The sequence below is a fragment of the Microtus oregoni genome, unplaced genomic scaffold, assembly GCF_018167655.1.
Source record: "Microtus oregoni isolate MIOR12 unplaced genomic scaffold, Mior012 000029F_ref0000214, whole genome shotgun sequence".
Taxonomy (NCBI): Eukaryota; Metazoa; Chordata; class Mammalia; order Rodentia; family Cricetidae; genus Microtus; species Microtus oregoni.
Window position 1 is genome coordinate 766,369 of NW_024543088.1, and position 20,067 is coordinate 786,435.

A 20,067-nucleotide genomic window follows, 5' to 3' on the forward strand; every position below is an offset into this window, starting at 1 on the left:
CTTTTATCCCAGCAATAGGAAATAAACTCAGCTCATCTGGCAAAGAAACGACTCTACAGAGCCTGACCTAGTAAGCCAGTGAGCTTAGTGGGGTTACTTACAGGAGTGTGGGCGAGGGCTTAGGTCACAGAAAAGCTGACCACAGCATGGGCTAGGACTGAGCCGCAGCCCTGGAGTTCTACACTATGCAGGGGGCTTGACAGGCCAGCATCTACTTCCCTTAGCAACTGTCACTGTGGGCACCGCTGCAGGGAGGGACCTTGTGAACCATGTGCTTTTCAGGTTTCTCAAACTTGTAAATTTTGCAGATGTTCTGAGTCTGAGGAGCCTCCCTCCAGGAGGAAGCAATGCTTCTATTTCCAGGAAACTCATATGACACTCCCCCACAGGGAACGCCAGGCTAGGGGCAACTGCCCATCCCGAAACTTAGACTCTAAGAACATTTGACCATGTTCATGGCGGTTTGTGGAGAGAAATGGCAGCATGGAAACCATCTGTAAACACTTCCAGTTTATTGGGTGTGGCAGTAACTGATTCCCGCAGTCCATAAAGTGCTTCATTCATCGAGTGAGCGGAATCCCACAGCACCAGCTTCCTGACTAATCCCTTAAAGTCCCCACAGAAATGTCTCAGAGCCCTGCTGCCTTTGCCTTGCCTCTTAAGCCAGGCAGACTAACACTGAGTAGGAAGCACCCAAAGGTGTTCTCCCTTTGCTCCCATTGTGCTGGCCCCGGACTGTCCAGTTAAGGCTGAAGCTGGCTCCTGCTAGGCCCAGGAAAAGGCGGAGGGGGGACATCCATCGATGCTTGTGCTTCCCATCTTTCTGGCAGCCCCAAGCATGGCTGTGGTGTGGCACACAGGCTTGGGCAGCAGGATGCCAGAGGGGTGCAGGGACTCTTGGTTCCCTTGCACCCTGGGGATGGAACCTCAAGTTTAGAGACAGGTACCCACAGCCAGGCAGGGGAGTGACTATGTGAGAGAAGGCAGGCTCTATCGCCAGGCTGGGGGGAGTAGAGCACTAAAAGCACGGGGGTGGGGAGGTGGGGGGGATACATTGGAGCGGCAGCCAGCTGGTTAGGAGGCAGTTCACATCCAGCTGGAACCTGCTGCCTGATAGCCTGGGGGAAGTGACCCACACTCTTGATCCTGAGGCCTGGGCACCCAACAGGGATGCCTATCTCCAGTGCTCCTCCATAACCCCTCCTCATTCCCACCCTCCAAAACCTAACACAAGAAAGGACCCTGAGCCCTCATCTACGGTGCACCTCAAGAGGCCTTGGACCAGGGCTCCACAGACAGCACTGGAATGAGACATTTCCTCCAAAGCACCAAACCACTGGGCATCATACTTCCCGCCTGGCCTCTAATACACCTTCCAGGCCCTCATCTGCCATCACAGTCCCATCCTCAGAGACCGGCCAGCTCCTGGCCAGGTCACAGGGCAGGCCAGCCCCACACCTCTTTGCTGCTAGGTTAACCCCTCGGCTCCCCAGCACTCGGTGACCCTTCACACTGTGGGCATTGGGCACAATCCATTCCAATGCACCCTAATGTCCCACTACTGACCCGATCAACAGGCCATGGGGCAGGCTGGGGGCACATAGACCTCCTGTCCAGGAGCAGGGAGCCACGCCACAAAGACCACCAGCACAGCCCACAGGCAGCTCGGGGCAGTGGCTGCTGCCTGGAGGAAATCAGCCAGGGACACACTGTTTGCAAAGAGGTTTTAGTGAGGCCACAGGGAGCTCTGCTGTGGGCCTTGCCACTAGTGGGAGCACACGCCATCCTCCTGCGGGGAGCGCGGTGGTGTCAGCACACTGTGAGGTCCAGCAAAGAGGCAGCTCAGCTTCGGCTTCAGGTCATTCCAAACCTTGCTCATCTGCAAGACAGGAAGAAAGGAAGATGAGGTGGGTGGCCACGCCCTGTCATCTGGTGGCAAGGACAGGAGGGCACTCACATTACATTCCCTCACATACCAGGCTCCACAACCAGAGCTGAAAGTGAAGGCAAATCACCCTTATTCTCTCAATGTTGACCCACCCCCCAAAGACTCAGATAGAGGGATTGCAAGTTCCAGGCTAGCCCGGGCTACAGTGAGACCTAAAAATCAAAACCGGCTGGGATATAGTTTAGGGTTTGAGAGATTACCAAACATACACAAGAAGTTTGATCCTCAGCACCCCATACAAAAAGTAAAAAGAAATCTAGTAACTGCTATACAACAGAAGATGATCCTACCGCTCCCATCACCCAAGTACTGGGCAGCACTGTAGCTGGCATATGAAGTACTGGGGATGGAACCCTGGCTTTGTGTATACTAGGCGAGCCCACTACCCACTGTGCAGGTCAACTGGCCTGCACACTGTGCAAGCTACTGGACAAGCCAAGTACCAGGAACTCTAGCCAAGCAGAACTTCTGCCTGAACCACTGAGACTTCTCACACAACATGGACAGTCCAGCCACTATGTATCCCCCAAATCTCACAAGTTAATGCCCCCTGGCATACCTTTGTATGTTCCCTGATGGCAGGGACTAGCTGGAAGGAACACAGCCTCTGCCCATCACCCATTACTGCTGCCAAGCAGTGACAGTTCTATCAGTAACTATGTAACCATGACACCCAGGCAAACATTTAGAAACTAGGGGGGTTGTACCTTTTTGCCATTTTTCAGATCTTGGAACCACACAGGTCACAAGAGTATCTGCCTGGCATGCATGGTCCCTGGATTTGGATCCCCAGTACCACATAAGCCAGGTGTGTGACATGTAGGAGGTAGAGGCAGAATATCAAAAATTCAAAACCAGGTCTTCAAGAGGGCTTGGCAGGTAAAGATGCTTACCGCCAACCTGATGACCTCAATTCAGTCCCTGTAACCAACATAGAACAGATAACCAAATGCCCTCCTCGAGGGAGATGAGGCTCCCATAGACAGCAAAGCAACTGGATAACTGGGAAAAGCAGATGTGATCAAACTGGCTCTCCAAATCCTAATCAGAGATGGTGACTCCATCTTGCAGCAAGCCACCATTTAGACACATGCCAGACTGAAACCAAATAGGCTGTCTCTCCCTCCCAAGGCTGGACAATGTTTATAGACCAGCAGGATTCTGATGGGGTAAGGACAGAACACACACAGACACAGAACTACCGCTGGCTCTGAATGTTTTCTGAGTCAGTGGTCACCTCTGCTGCTTTGACATTAGTGCTTGAAGCTAGATTCCACTGTAAACTCAAAGCCATATAAAACAAAAACTTAGGAGGGCTAAAGTGATCACCATGTAAATCTGAGTTTGGATCCCCAAGTAAATGTCAAGCGGACGTCACTACCTACACAGAGGGGAGATAGAAGATGCCCTCAGCATGCTGGCTAGTTAACTTAGCAGAATAGATGAACTCTGGGTTCAGGAAACTGCAGCTCTGCCTCAATATATAAGGTGAGGAATGATCCAGGAAGGCTACTCACATCAACCCATGACCTCCACATGCATGCACACATACAGGAAGACTACTCACATCAACCCATGACCTCCACACACATGCACACATACAGGAAGACTACCCACATCAACCCATGACCTCCACACGCATGCACACATAGGAAGACTACCCACATCAACCCATGACCTCCACATGCATGCACACACATAGGAAGGCTACCCACATCAACCCATGACCTCCACACGCATGCACACACATAAGAAGACTACCCACATCAACCCATGACCTCCACATGCATGCACACATACAGGAAGACTACCCACATCAACCCATGACCTCCAAATGAGTGCATATATGCCAATTCACATGCAAACATTCATACATACACAACACATATGCATACCAAAAATAAAAAGAACAACAATAAAAAAGATAGAAAAGAAAATGTCCCTGAGTATGGTGGTAGATGCCTTTAATCCCAACACCCAAGAAGCAGATGCAGGCAGATCTCTTTGAGTTCAAGCGCAGCCATTACATAGTGAGATCCTGTCTCACAGGAGGACAGGAAACACTGGAAAGATGACTCAGAAGTTACGAGCACTTGCTGCTCTTGCAGAGCACATGGGTTTGGCTCCTGGCACCTCTATCAGGTGGCTCATAACCCCTTAACTCCAGTTCCAAGGGATCTGACATTATGTAGACTCCTGCATACATGTGATACCTATAAACTCATGCATAAACATAAATATTGAATAAAATTTTTAAAGGCTTAAAACAGGGACTTAGTTGTTGGGGAGTTGGCAATTTGGGAGGGAAAGCACAGCTGTCTATAAGCATCCACTCTGTAAGAGCCCTCAAAGAACTAATTTTATTCACCAAATAGACTTCAATGAATCGTTAGTTGGGCTGCTCTCATCCCATTAGTAGGCATCAGTTTTACACACACCCCCAAAATATCATACAACCAAGGAGCTAGACAGGCACCCTCTTTGAAGTGCTGCCTCAGCCCCAGCTGGTGAAAGTGAGCACAGTGGAGGTCCCAGAGCTATAGGCCACTTGCACAAGGTAAGCATCCCAGGGTTTCCATGTCTCAGAGTATTCCCAAGCATTCTTCCCCCAGCGGCTCCAGAGGCCACCCCTAAAGGCAGCTGACAAGGAGTTTCTAGGAAATTCCTCTGTGGTACAGTGTTCCCAGACAAACTAACCCCCACCACCTCTTCAACTGTGAGGCTTGGAGACTCTGTATGCTTTCCCTGACTCCAAGAGTTCTTGTAAAAGGAATGAACTTCCTGACATCTTTCTGATCCTGCTCACAAGTTTTCGATGTCACCATCCTGACCACACAAGAGACTGGCACACCTAGGAACTCTTAAGGCCAATGGGTATCAACTTCATTCTTGAGGTCACTGACTGCAGGCCACAGGCCAGGCAGCTGAAAACAAGATGGTGTTAGTGAGAGCGGGGACAGAGGTGGCTCACCTCCTTGTGCCCTTGGATCTGGGAGTTCACGAAGGCCCCCAGGATGTGCGAGGTGAGAGGCAGGTAGACATGGACGAGCTGCGTCTCCTGGTGCAGGCAGTACAGGGAGAAGTAGTTTCGGAGCTCCATGGTCTGGATCACATTCTCCTGCTGCAAGCAGAGAGCCGATCTGAACACTGGACCCTTGGATGTGAGGATGTAGGACGGAGCATCTGCTCTGAGCCCGGGGGCTGACCCCTGCCCTCACATCCACAGGAGGGAACACCAAAGAAATGCAAAGCCAGGCACGCAGCTGCAGAGCCCCTGGGACAGTTCCCACCTCCACCAGGCCCCAGCCCTGCTCTGCATACTCACAATCCCTGAGCTCACCCAGCAAACCAGGAAGAGCTGATGGAGCGACTCCAGATGTCACACCACATGCAACCCACAGCTGCCTGCTGTCGCCTGCCTGTTGCTCACCTCCACGATGCGTGACTCCAGCTGCTCCACAGACTCGGGCTCTCGGCCATGCGCGGCACTCATCATCTGCCTCTTCATCAGGCCGTACTTGTGCAATGCCCGCTGATGCTTGTGAAGCACGCCCTTCTCATGCCGCTCGCACAGGTCCTGCAGGGAGGGAGGCATGCTCACCTACTGCAGCACATCCTAAAGGGACCCAGAGCCTGGAAGCTCTGGAGACCTTCAAAAACTCCCATCTCCCATCTGCAAGGGGAGAGCAGATGCAGCCAGAAAGGCTCATGCTGACTGACAGAGAACAATCAAGGCCCTTGGGAGCACTGGCTTTTCCTGTGCAGAGTCCAGGACAGGACTGGAGTGGGAGGAGGGTGATGATCTAAGTTGGATTCCCAGGACCCACATGATGGAAAGCAATAATTGATTCCTGCAAGCTGTCCTCTGACTTCTGCACATGCACACACACAGACACACAAATTAATGTAATTAAAATAAGATACATGGGGCTGGAGAGTTGGCTCAGTGGCTAAGAGCATTGCCTGCTCTTCCAAAGGTCCTGAGTTCAATTCCCAGCAACCACATGGTGGCTCACAACCATCTATAATGAGGTCTGGTGCCCTCTTCTGGCCTGAAGACATACACACAGACAGAATATTGTATACATAATAAATAAATAAATATAAAAAAAATAAAATAAAATAAGATACATACAAACTCTGGTTCAGAGCAAGCCTCATTCAGATCTCCTGGCTCAGGTTAGTCTGTACAAAAGCAGACCGTAAGACCCCAAACCCCAGAGGAGAACCTGCCTTCAAGAATGGGAGTTGTCTAGTTCAGGGCTCTGAGGCAGCCCCACCTCAGACTACCAACACTACCAACTCCAGACAGCCAATGTTTTTTGTTTTGTTTTGTTTTGCTTTGCTTTGTTTTTTTTTGAGACAGGGTTTCTCTGTAGCTTTGGAGCCTGTCCTGGAACTTGCTCTAAAGACCAGGCTGGCCTCGAACTCACATGCCTGCCTCTACCTCCCGCCTGCCTCTACCTCCCGAATGCTGGGATTAAAGGCGTGCACCACCACCCGGCTATAGCCAATGTCTTACTGGTGGTAGGACAGTGTGCCTGAGAAAGAAGACACATTGGCATCAGTTGTCTTCCCCAGTCAGAAACCCGACAAGAGATCGGTATGGTGGTACATGCAGGAAGCACAAGCCTCTCAAGGGCAGAAGTCACGTGTTAACATCTCAGTCAACAGAGCAAACTCTTCCAAAAATCTTCCCTGTAAGCACTGGGCCAGCTCTCTAGGAGCTCTTCTGAAATGAAGGTTTCTCTACCTCCATAACATGAGCCACTCCTCATGGACGCTGGCCACTCAAAATCACCTCAAAGTTCAGCCTGGCTTCCCGGAATCCTTGTCCATGAGAAGCAGCAAAGCCCCTGCATATGGACCTGGTCCCCAATCACTCGAGAGCCAGATAGTCATCTGGGTTTCTACCACACACTGCAATTGTCTTCCCCTCAACTTAGGGGCCTTCTGGGGTGCTAGCAGGAGCCCTGAGCCAACCTAAGGGACTCTCAGGCAGACAGGTTTCCTTCTGGTCAGATGTGACCATCACCATCTTGAAGCAGAGCAGCTGTGAGGACTCAGGCCCACTAACACTGCCTCGTGGAGGATGGGGGAGACTTACAGGATTTCCCAAAGATTAAATAAGAGGTAAAACCTGAATGGGGAGTAGGACCACACTTTTGTAGTGTAGCCACCTGTGAGCCACTGGCACTTCTTTTTTTTTTTTTTTTTTTTTTTTTTTTTAGTTTTTCGAGACAGGGTTTCTCTGTAGCTTTGGAGCCTGTCCTGGCACTAGCTCTTGTAGACCAGGCTGGCCTTGAACTCACAGAGATCGCTTGCCTCTGCCACCCGAGTGCTGGGATTAAAGGCGTGCGCCACCACCGCCCGGCGCCACTGGCACTTCTGTAACCAGTCCCAATAACCTCAGCAGCTGGACGCAAGGCGGCACCTCTCCCCTGGCCTGTCAGTATCCATCTGGGGCAAACAGATGCTTCTCTGCATCTCTCCTCAGGAAGAATCAACAGTCCCTTCCCTGCACAGCCTTGACCTCATACCCTTCAATAACCCAAGGTCACTATCAGACAACTTGTTGGAGACTCACTTTGTAGGACTGTAGCAAGTCCAAGAAGAGGTTCAGCTTCTCCACCACATCGTTCTCCTCCTTCTTACCCTAGGGACAAGGATGAGTTAGCCAACATACAGCACCCAGGACACAACACCCACCTGGGAACTCACCCCATACCTGACCACAGCTCAGAGGACAGGGTGAGTTCGAGTTAACCAACATATGCCACCCAGAACCCAACACCCCTGGAGAGTTCACTCCCTACCCAGGGCCTGGAAGCTCTCCTGAGCCACCAGCTCAGGTTTCAGGAGGTCCAGTTTCCCCTCTCGGGGCCCTGCAGGTCAAACCTGTCAGTTATGAGGGCAAGGCAGTACCCTCTCCACTCCAGACACATGTCCTTTGGCCCTCCACGTGCAGTGTCTCACAGGTAAGATAGAGCCACACCTCATGCTGACCCAGCAGCTCTGCCCAATATTTAAACCGCTTCTCTCTGAAGCTATGCATGTCCAAAGGGAGAGAGATGCAGGAAGGATGCTGGGAAAGGGGCCCTTTAATAGGGAAAGAGGTCTGGAAAGGGATCTGGAAGAGACCAGAGAGGAACACAGGACCTAGTATGGGGAGGCATAAGTGGAGTAGTGACCCAGACATTCTGACCCTTCCACGAAGTCAAAGCAGGGGAGGATGGGACAGAGGCTACAGGCTCCAGACATTGTATACAGGCAGCATGACAACTGTGACAAGCAGACAGACATACAGACAGCCCTATTAGAATATCTGGTGATGATGGGAAAAGCCCAGTGCTAAAACTCATCCATGGCACCCTGGGGACAAGGTTGAGCAACAGTCACCCACACAATGTCTGGCTTCCAACACACATGCAGCAGAAGCACTCTGGAGACAGTGACAGCCATGTGCATACTGCCCCTATGTGTGCATGCACACATGTCCCAGCCAACACATGCCTAAAGCTCCTAGTACTCCAGCTGTAGCCAAGAGATATGCTCACCCCAGAAGTTGCACATTGACTTGGGCACGAAGAACCATGAGGGTAAGAGGAGGCGGAGGAGGCGGAAGATTGACAGGAAATGAAGACACTTTCATGGAAACACAGGAACTGGACTGAGAGTCGGATGTGGTCACCTCAGGGGGACTCTGTGAGATGACCGCCTAAGCTTCAATTCATTAAATCAGGAGGTTCCCAGGTAATTCAATCTCACGACTGCAGCCAGTTCAGACACTAGGTAGTAAGTTCTGGAAGTTAACAGGTGAGCCAAAGATTTCCCAAGTAAGGAAAGAAGCTTGGGGCGATGGCTCAGACAGCAAAGCCTTTGCCATGCAAACACGAGGACCTGAGTTCAGATTCCCAGCTCCCACATAAAAAGCCAGGAATGGTACCACACTTAATGAAACTCCAGAGCTCTGGGAGAGGGTGGGGTTTGAAAGCGGACAAACCCAGGAGCTTGAAAGTTTGCAGGTTATCTGATCTAGCTGAACTAGAGCTCCAGGTTCAGTGAGAGAGCCTGTCTCAAAAAGTAAGCTGGAGCGGGATGTGGTGGCAGACTGGAGGGGCAGAGACAGATGGATCTCTGTGAGTGCCAGGCAAGGCAGGGAGGCACAGTGAGACCCTACCCAGATATAGATAGATAGATAGATAGATAGATAGATAGATAGATAGATATAGATAGATGTCTTTTTAAAGAAGGGGGAGATGGAGGAGTGGTATAGGAGTTCCTTCTGTCTATGTGTTGTTTGTATTAGTTAATGAATAAAGAAACTGCCTTGGCCTTGATAGGGCAGAACTTAGGTGGGGGGGGGGAGTATTAAAGGAATGCTGGGAGGAAGAAGGCAGAGTCAGAGAGCCGCCATGGAGCTGCCAGAGTCAGACATGCTGAATCTTTCCCGGTAAGCCACTGGCATGTGGCAACACACAGATTAATAGAAATGGGTTAAATTAAGATGTAAGAATTAGCCAATAAGAAACTAGAGCTAATGGGCCACGCAGTGTTTTAATGAATACAGTTTCTGTGTAATTATTTCGAGTGTAAGCTAGCCGGGCGACTGGGACAAACAAAGGACCCCCCTCTCATTACAACAGAGGAGCTGAAGAGATGGCTCAACAGCAAAGAGCACTGGCTCCTCTTGCAGAGGACCTGGGCTCAATTCTCAGCACCCATGTGGTGGCTCAGAACTGACTATAACTTTAGTACCATCGGATCCATTGCCCTCTTTTGGTGTCTGCAGGTACTAGGCACACACATGGTTCATAGATATACAGGCAAAACACCCACACACATAAATTAAATTTTAAAATTAAAAAAAAAAGATGAATAGCATACAAAGACACATGATGCAAACATCTGGCTTCCACACAAATGCATACACAGGTACACCATACACATAGTAATGACTTTTAAAAGGAGGGGGAACTGAAGAGATGGCTCAGAGGTTAAGAGCACTGGCTGCTCTCTTCCAAAGGTCCTGAGTTCAATCCCCAGCAACCACACAGGGGTTCACAACGATCTATAATAAGATCTGATGCCCTCCTCTGGCCTGCAAATGTACATGCAGGCAGAATACTATACATAAACAAATTAAAAAAAAGAAAAGAAAAAGAGAAAGACTGATCATTCAAGTGCATGCCTTCAAGAAATGCATAGCACAGCCAGGCGGCGGTAGTAGTAGTAGCACATGCTTTAATTCCAGCACTTGGAAGGCAGAGGCAGGCAGATCTCTGTGAGTTCAAGGTCATCCCGGTCTACAGAGTGAGTTCTACTACAGTCTCCAAAGCTACACAGAGAAGCCCTGTCTGGGGTGGGAGGGGCGCAAAACACAGGGGCTGGAACAATTGTTTCCTCAACAGGTTTGTTTTTTTTTGTTTTTTTTTTTTTTTTTTTAGCATTTGTAAGACAAGCATGAGGACCTGAATTCAGATACCAATTCTCAGGTAAAGCCAGCGGTGGCCTCTTGCACAACTGTACCCCAATGCTATGAAGCAAAGACAGGAGTATCAGTGGGGACTGAGACCACCTGCCTAGCTCCAGGTTCAGTGAGAAATCCTGTTTCAAGGAACAGTGCACAATGATGAAGATCCCGACATCCTCTTCTGACCTCTGCACACATGCACACACACCAAGCTGGGCGTGTTGGTGCACACTTATAATCCCAGCACTCAGGAGGCTGAAGCAGGAGAATCATAAGTTCAAAGCCAGGCTTGGCTACAAAGTAAGCAGCAGGTCAGCTTCAGGAACAAAGTGAGAATACTGTCCCCCGAAAACCTAAGACCCTAAACTAAGCAAAACAAAATTCCATTAACTTCAACATACCTAAGGAATGGGAGGAATATTAATAATCTCAGTTGTCAATCTTGGCAGTAAATGCCCTGCCTGGCAGAGCCTTCTCACCAGCCCCAGACTACTTTCTTTTAACAGTGTAACTGTCCTCCAAGTATGGGCTCAAGAAGCATACATGAAGCTGTTTGTCACAGAATCTGGGCAAGCTTCTCTCTACTCAGAGGGAGACATTTTTGACTCAAAAATGTCAAAGAAGCACAGGGCTGGGAAGAGCCTCAAGCTACTTGCTGCCCATCCAGAGCTCCGGATGCATGAACTTCAAGACAGAATCAGCTGAATCAAAAGACTCTGGGCAGGGATTTTCATCCTGTGCACTGCAGAATCCCAGCACCTGACCTAAGGCTTCCCACTGAGTACACATACACACACACACACACATACACACACACACACATACATGCATATTTAACAAAGGAAAGAGTCAGCAAGGGAAGGCATGGTGGCACATGTTATTACCCCAGCACTCTAGGGGCAGAGGCAGATGAGTTCTAGACCAGCCAGGGCTACATAGTGAGACCTTGTCTCCAAAAAATTGAGACAGAGAGAGAGAAATAGTTGAGGTCAATGAGGTGACTCAGTGGTCAAATGCATCCACTATAAAAGCAGGCATGATTACCTGAGTTCAACCCCCAAAACCCAGAGAATACCTGGTAAGCTCCAGAGACGGAAACAGAAACAGGGAAACACTTGGGAGCTCTCAGGTAACCACCCCAGAATATACAGCACTGCAGACATAAGAGACCCTATCTAAGCAAGGAAGAAGGGGAGAAAGAGCGGGTTCTCCAAAGCTGTCTGTCCTCTGCCCTCCACACATGCACTGTGGTACACCCATGCACACACAAAAAAATAAAAATAAAAAGTAGAAAAAAGATAAAAGACATTGATGATCTACTTTGATCCTCTTATATATAATCAATGGAGAAACCGAGATCCAAACCAAAGTTTCTGTAGCAATGCCATGGCACACAAACTACAAAGCACAGGTCCTGCCCAAGCCCCTGCCTCTCCATCCTGCCAAGTCTGACACCTCAAGTCTTGGCCTCTAAATTGGAAAGGGGCACCAATAATGGGAAGGAATAAACTAACTGATTAACTAACTAATTAAGGGTTAGTGTGAGATGGCTCAGTGAGTGAAGACACTTACCACCAACCTTCAGACCTGAGTTCAATCCCCAGGACCCATGCTTAGGAGAGAATCAACTCCTGTAAGTGTCCTCTGACCTCCACATGCACACTGTGGCACACATGCACCACCCCTCCCATACAATAAATAAATGAAATCTGAAAATTAGGGGGCTGGAGAGACGGCTCAGTGGTGAAAGCACTTGCTGCTCTTGCAGAGTACCTGAGTTCAGTTCCAGCACCTAAATAAGGTAGCTAGCAACCTACAAAATTCCAGCTCCTGGGGGATCTAACACCCTCTTCTGACTTCCTTGGGCACTTGCACACATGTGCACAAACATTTATATAGACACAAACACATACACGTCTATAACATATATAGACGTGTATGTCATTAAAAAGGCAAAAGACACCAATACTGAGGGTTGGGGAGATAGTGTGAAGTGCTGGCCTTGCAAGGATGAGGACTCAAGTTCAAACCTCAGAATCCACAGGAAAATTCAGGGCATGATGGCTCTCGCTTGTACTCCCAGTGCTGGGAGAAGGAGACATGAGCATCTCTGGGGGACCGATGAGCAGCCAGTCTGGCCTAATTGGTGAACTCCAGGACAACAAATAACCCTATCTTAATGGAGGCAAATAGCATCCTTGAGCATGACATGTGAAGTTATCTCCTGATCTCCAGACACATATGAACACATACATGTGTATCTGGACACACATATACCACACACGGTAAAAAGCACAGACACATCTCTAAAGGGAATGCACCGGCCCCGGGAGGAAGAAAATAGGGACTTTCCACACAAACAAAGCGGTCAAACTCCCTCTTTCACAGAAACCTCATGGGCTCTGAGCTTCCAGCCTCTACCGAGAAAATCCCCCAAGTTCCCAGCAGGTGCATCACTCCAGACAGGTACCTGAAAAGCTCTGGTCCTGAGCAGGGAGCAGAGCTTCAACAAGGATATCAACTTATTTACAACTGTAGGTGGAGTGGCATCCAGACAGACAGTGCCAGCTACTCGAAAGACAGATGCAGGGGGATTCAAGGCTAGACAACTTAATAAGACCTTGTCTCAACAACAATAACCAAAGGAAAAGTAAAAAGAGGGCTAGTGAAGTAGCTTGGTGGCCGAGCACATGTCTAGAATCCCCCAGTGCCAGGCTGAGGTGCGGCTCAGTGGTAGAGCCCCTGTCTAACAAATGCAAGGCCCTCAGTACACTACACACAACAAAAATAAATAAACAAATTAAAAAATATGTATAGCTCCTGTACACATAGCAGAACTTTTTGAGGTTAATAAGTGAATACAGAGGAAGTTTCTTGGGATACCGGGCACTTAGTTATTATTCCAATGGGTTAAGTCACTGGTTGCCAAGCACAAGCTGGCACAAAGGGGAAATATGTGGTCCATCCAGAAGCAAACTGTAAGCGCAGGACTAGGGTGCCAAGGACAGATCCATTTAACCTCAGCAACGCCAGGGCTGGGAACAAGGACCCAATCTGTTTCTGTCACTAGCGGCCTTCTCAGAAGCTTAAGTGGCTCAGGGAGAGTCACCCAGAACAGATGGGTACAAGCAGTTTCCATTTAGACAGGAGATCATCTACACAGAGCTCTCAAAGCCAGGCTAATCAATGGTGCCCCACCACACAGGACAGCATGTTCTGGGACAAGGGACCCAAGGAGAAGGAAGCCACTCACCTGCTGAGCAGCCTTGTCTGCAAGCAGCGCAAACTCCACAGACAGGCCCTTGAGTGCTTGCTTCAGGGAGCCCCACGTGCTGAGGTGCAGAGCAGCCCAGGAGGGCAGAGGAGTTGTGTCAGAGCCTAACGCACTGTAGGAACAGAACACACACTCATCTGCCGTCCCTTCCCTACAACTCTGTTCGCAGGAGGGTCAGAGCTCCAGGGAGTGATCTGAGACTTTGGAAGGTTCAGTAGGGATGTCTGGCAGTCAGTGAGAAAGGCAGGATCTCAGGCCCCTCTAGACCCAGGAAATCACTGCTACTACAAACAAGACATGAATGGCTGTGTGCTGGGGAAGCTGGGTTCTACACCCCTACAAAGGAAACTTGGTCTGCCACTGGCTGCTCTTGCCAAGGCAAGCAAATTTTTTGTTGTTGTTGTTTTATATTTGTGCTGGTTAATTCAACACGGGAGAATCTAACCATGGAAACAAACCCTCCGAGCATGCCCTTGAGGGATCTTCTAAACTAGGTTAACTGAGGTGGGAACTGAAGAAGGTAGCATCCTTCTCTGGTCTGGGCACAGACTAAATAAAAAGGAAGTGAGCTAAGCACCAGCATCCATCTCTCTCTGCTTCCTGCCTGTGGATGTCATGTGACCAGCTGCCTCGTGCTCCTACTGCCATGTTTTTCCTGCCATGATGGACTACACACCCTCAGACTGTGTGACACAATCAACACTTCTTTCCTTCATGAAGTCGCTGCTGTCAGGTATCTTCTCACAGCAGTGAAAGGTGGCAAGAAGACTACACTGTGAGCAGCTACAGGAGGTGTGTGAGGGTCCCAGTGACAGCTACAGGAGGTGTGTGAGGGTCCCAGTGACAGCTACAGGAGGTGTGTGAGGGTCCCAGCACCCTGTATAACCATCACCACTGCTTTCTCCTGCCCCCTCCCACTACCTGTGGATCTACTCTTCTTCCGACAGTACAATGGGTCAGGATGGTAGGCAGACCCAGCCCCCAACCAGACTTATGCCACAGTCCCTACAGGCCACATGCCTGAGCTCCTTCCCGAATATGAGAAGATCGGCAGCATTGTCAATGGCCCGGGTCGCAATCCGCTCGGCTCTGTCTCGAAGCTTGTAGAAGCTATTATAGACATTTCGAATCAGCTCCCGACTCATGGCAAACTGGGTCTGGATGTCAGCTGGGAGGAAGTCCTAGGAAAGGGTGGCAAGAAAAGAGACAATGGCCTGATGTTTAGTCTCAGAGAGAGGAGGACATCCTGGAGCCTGCTTACTCATGGCTAAAAGCTGAACCCCGCTATGAGGGGATCCGACAAGGGCAGGTGGTAGATAATGGTGTGATCCCCATCGCCCAACAGAGGCATGGTGAGAGTAACCAAGGGTTAGCACTACCATTCGTCTGCTTAAGAGGGGAAGGAAAACCCAAAATCAGAAAACTACCTTGGCCCTAGCAGCCAGTTTACAGTTCGTGAATTCATCTCCAACACATTGGGCCGCCTCCTTGAGCTTGTGCTGAACATCCTGAAAGAGGAAAGAGACAGCTTCATCCTCTTCTGCCAGCAGTGACACCCAGCTGAGAGCAAGTAAGCTCCTTACAACTTCAGCCAACACAAGAGCTAGGCCTGGTGAGGCTTGCCTATCACCTCAGCACTGGGGAGACCTTGGGCAGGAGAAAGAGCTCCAGGCCAGTATGGGCTAAACAACAAGACCCTGGTTCAAGAAAGTGAGGCCGGGAAGATGGTCCAATGGGTAAGAGCACTTGTTACACAAGCATGAGGATCCAATTCAGAATCCCTAGAGCGCAGGCCAAAAGCCAGGTGTTGCCTCATACGCCTGTAACCAGCACTGGGGAACAGAGGCAGAATGGCTGGCACCTTTTGACTACCAGCATAACTCCAGGTTCAGTGAGAGACCCTGTCTCAAAGGAGTAAGGCAGACAGTGATAGAGCAGGACACCAGATGTCCTCCTTCAGCCTCCATGCATGCACATAGGCATTTACAACTGTACACATACTACACACACACACACACACACACACTATTAGAAGAGAGAGGGAGACAGACAAATTCTTCAGGAGTTTGGTGAGGTGGTGCATGCCTGCAATCCCAGAACTCAAGAGGCTGAAGCAGGGGGATAACTCCTGAGTTCCAGTCCCTGTCTCAAACAGTGAAAAACAGAGGCAGTCCCTTCTGAAGAGAAACTTGCTCTTGTGCATTTGCTGGTCCTCCGGCATTCCAGAATGTCTTTGCTGTCTTGTAGACCCTTTAGAGTTAAACTGCAGGAAAAAGTCCAGCAGAAGGACAGGAGCACAGCCAAGCACCACCTCCAGAAGAGAGCGAGGCCCCTGTCCAGAATCACAGAGTTGCACCTACAACAGGCTCGGCATGGACCCCAGAGAAGGCACGGGGCCACAAGACCCTTCAGACTCCATGCAGCAATGGACAGGAAGAGACTGCTGCTTCCTGTAAACAGATCCTCGGGGTTAGAGGTCTGTAGAGCGCTGGGAACAGTAGGAAAGGAAAAGTGGGGGCACTGGTCTCAGGCCGGGCCTTGACATGTGGCCCTGGATGAAGACCTCACTAGGAAAGCCAAGCCTTCAAATCAGGCAAAGAGTCACCTGGGAAACAGAAACACATAGTGGGCAGCCAAGCCTGTGTGAAGGAGCTTAAAGACCATTTCTAACTCTTTTACCAAAAAGGAAAATCGAGGACGAGGGACATTATAGACACAGACCATCCATGGACAAAGAGACAAGAAACCTTCCCGTCAACATAAAGAAGTGCCATACCTGCCAGGCGGTGGTGGCACACGCCTTTAATCCCCAGCACTCAGGAGGCAGAGGCAGGTGGATCTCTGTGAGTTCGAGGTCAGCCTGGTCTACAGAAGTTAGTTTCAGGACAGGCCCCAAAGCTACAGAGAAACCCTGCTTTGAAAAACAAAAAAGAAGTGCCATACCCTCTGCACCTGACCTAAGCCTCTGCCTGGAGTACAGGTGGCTCCCTGGTTCCACCCTCATTCCTGCTCTGGAATCCAACACCACTGCACCCCAGGCTCAAAAACCACACTAGGGCTAGCAGTCTCACTAGACAGCAAGTAGGTGCCAACATCATAAGGCCCAAGGTTCGAAGGCAGCACCACAATAAACAAACAAACAAGCAAGGTTGTAATCACCTACACTATCCACTGTGGGTGAAGATTTAGTTACCCAGGGGTATCACCTGCTGGAAGTGAAAGCCTAGGACCTCCTAAGGAGTCCAGCTGCCCCTTGGAGAAGTAAAAGCTGAGCTGGTCTGGGGAGCTGGCTTAGTGGGTAGGAGCGTTTGCTGCTAAAGCATGAGGACGAGCTTGACACCCCAGTATGTGCAAAGCTGTGTATGGCCATGAGAGAAGTAGAGACAGGAGGATGGCTGGAGTGGGCTACCAGCCCGGCCCCAGTTCCAGTAAAAGGCCCTGTCTCTAGAAACTGAGGTGAAGATGGAGAGAACAGGATATCCTCCTCTACCCTCAGCATGCACACACAGACACAGGACTCAACATATACATATTCCACACACACAAGTATACGAAACAAACTGGGCTCACTCCTGACTGCCCCATGTCCCCTGCCCAGGAATTGGGTAAAGGTCAGAAGGCCATGATTGCCCATCCAAATGCACATTTCCCTCCCCACCCTGTTCACCCATCACAGAACCCGCCTGCCTATTGGGGACTATAGACCCTCAGACCCTGAATTTTCTATGACCCCTTGCCTGCTGGAGTAAACACTTTGTTTTCCTGTACTTGCAGCTGCTCTGGGCACGAGACCCTCATGAGTTCCTGATGGTAGGGGAGTGGTTTCTGGTGGGCTTGCAGCTGAAAAATCCCGAGAGCTAGGGCAAAGCCATTAGTCAAGGAGAGCCCTATATAAGCTGCCCTGGAACATAATAAAATGTGGCATTCTTGTTTCAAGGATGACCCCTGTCTCTGTCTCTGTGTTTTAATCTCCAGCCCCTTGCCTGACTTGCGAACCATCCCATGGTGTACAGGCTGAATGGTACACCTGCCAAGAACTGGTGGCACCTCCCACCTACAGTTAAAAACACTTGGGCTCACTCCTCAGCACAGCACTATATACAGTACTGTGGTTTCAAACACAGGCACACATGATGTCCTGCCTTAGACTCCACCACAGCCCCACTGGAAGAAAGCTTCTATCTCCAGGGGACCATGGCCAGAGGTACACAAAGCCTCCAAGTCACACAAGGAAGCCTCTTTAAAATGATGCCCTATATGAAGGCCCCAAAATGTGAGCCTATTTCCATGCTGACTAAAGGTCAGAGAGTTGGAACTCACCTCTAGTTCCTTCAAGGTTATTGTGCTTTTACCGAAAAACAAAGGTCCCACCTAGATTAGAGCGGAGAGTTCTACTATCTAGGTTACTAACAACAAGTGTGGCTAATAGCCAGACCTTGTACTTCAAGAACAGAGAAGTAGATATGTTCCTACCTCAAACAAAAGTCTAAGGATCCAACTAAGTTCCAGTTCCCTTAAGGAGATAACTTTGGATTCCACCCAGGCAATGGTTTTCCTACAGAATGTTTTGTTCTAGCCTACATCCTTCAATTGGTATGTTCATTTCCTTGTACTATGTTAATGTAGTTTTTGTCATACTCCTACCTTTTGAGGTCAGGGGTATTTTAAACAGTTGGAAATTAAATGTGGGCAAATTTCAGTACTCACTGGAATTCCCTCCCGATACTATTCCATGTTTCTCTGTTTTATTATTTTCATTTGCCTCTTCGTATACTTTACTATATTTCTAAATCCCCACACCTCTACCCTGGTAAGAGGTATTTTTGTCAAGGCTGGTCCCCAACAGCCAAGGCTGGTCCCCAACAGAAAGAAACCTTGCTCTGTCAATCATAAATAAATCCACTCTGGACATTCAAACAAGGAACAGGAGACAGGAAGAAAAACACAGGGTCAAGGAATAAAATCCAGGATGTGCTCCCAGCACTGGGGAGGCTGAGACAGGAGGATTGCCTCCAGTGTGATCCCAAGCTGGGCTAACCTAAGTGTGCAAACAGGTCTCAAACAAAGAATAGAATACAGCAAGAGTTTCAGGCCCCAGAATTCCACCCCGGACAGAACCCTGAGGGACACACTTACTGAGCCACTGAAAGAGAGGAAGATTTTGAGGAGCACATCGTCTGAGAAGGGCGGATGCCGTGCCACCAGGTTGATGAAGCGCTTCAGGGCCCTCCGGCGGCCCTCGATGAACTCCCTGTCAGCTGGAGGAGAATACAGGGTTACTATGGAGTCTGCAGAGCCCCGCTCAGAGTCAGCTTCTGAGGCTAAGAACAGAGGGCAGCAGAGACCCACCTCAAAGGCCCCAAGCACGCATAGGTACAGGAATGGCCAGGACTGTCCGTTTCAATGGAGAACACTGGGAGGTTGGGTGTCACACACATCTGTGTTCCTAGCACTTGGGAGACTGAGGCAAGAAGACTATAGCAAGATGGAACACAGCCTGAGCTACAGTGTCTGAGGTCAGGCTGGACTGCAGAGCTCACACAAAAAGCAGTCTGGGAACCGGTGTAACTTCACACAGCCACCATACACCACAGGCAACTTAGGAGAATGTGGATAAAACAATACAAGAAACACACAGCTTTATCATGCTGATGATGCAGCTCAGCTTCCCTGCACTCATTGTGTATAAGTTTGTTATTATTAGGGCAGGCATGGTGGCACAGACCTTTAATTTCAACACTTAAGGAGCCGAGGCAGGAAGACTGTGATCTCAGTGAGTTCTAGGATTATCCAAGTTACAAGTTACTTTAACACAGATACCAAAAGTCAGGTGTGGTGGCACATGATAATACCAACACTCAGGAGGCACAGAACAGCCTGGTCTTAATGTTAAGTTCTAAAGAAAAACACAATGAGATAAGGCCCACACCCATACCCACCCCATCCCAAGCCCTCCAAGTGTCCACAAAGGCTGGGCTCTCAGAAATGCCGAGTCAGGTGACGATGTTTGCCTAGAGTTCTGTCAATCACAGGCACTATGCCCTGGAGGATGCAGACAAGGGTCCTTCCCTGGCAGCTCACTGGTTACTGAAGAGCACAGCTGTCCCAGAGGTACAGAGGGCTGGGAAGGAGGCAGGCCACCAGAACCTGAGCCACCCAGCAGATATAAGATGTATACGTGTTTATATCCACACTGAGGAGGTTCAGGATGGTAGAAGCTGATCACTACATAAAACCCAACCAAGTTCCTCCCTGTGCAGAGTCAATTGCACTAGAAAGGAAGGGAAACGGGGAAAGTGAACTGGCAGTCACTGTGCCTTGTCTAGGCATAAAGTCTTACTTTTCTGTTGTAAAGACAGGGTCTGGAATTGC

General features: G+C 49.6%; 1 protein-coding gene across 3 annotated transcripts in view; it reads right to left on the reverse strand.

Moving 5' to 3' along the window:
* Positions 1-505: 505 nt before the first annotated feature.
* LOC121464951 (sorting nexin-8) overlaps positions 506-20,067 on the reverse strand; it is a 58,515-nt gene continuing 38,953 nt past the window's right edge. For all 3 annotated transcript variants that reach the window (XM_041678082.1, XM_041678083.1, XM_041678084.1), the window contains exons 4-11: positions 18,832-18,953; positions 15,123-15,203; positions 14,716-14,876; positions 13,675-13,807; positions 7,536-7,604; positions 5,379-5,525; positions 4,920-5,069; positions 506-1,879 (exon numbers count right to left, since the gene is read on the reverse strand). In XM_041678082.1, coding sequence (XP_041534016.1) covers positions 1,766-1,879; positions 4,920-5,069; positions 5,379-5,525; positions 7,536-7,604; positions 13,675-13,807; positions 14,716-14,876; positions 15,123-15,203; positions 18,832-18,953 — 977 coding nt within the window. In that variant the 3' untranslated portion in view covers positions 506-1,765. The remainder of the gene's footprint in view (positions 1,880-4,919; positions 5,070-5,378; positions 5,526-7,535; positions 7,605-13,674; positions 13,808-14,715; positions 14,877-15,122; positions 15,204-18,831; positions 18,954-20,067) is intronic.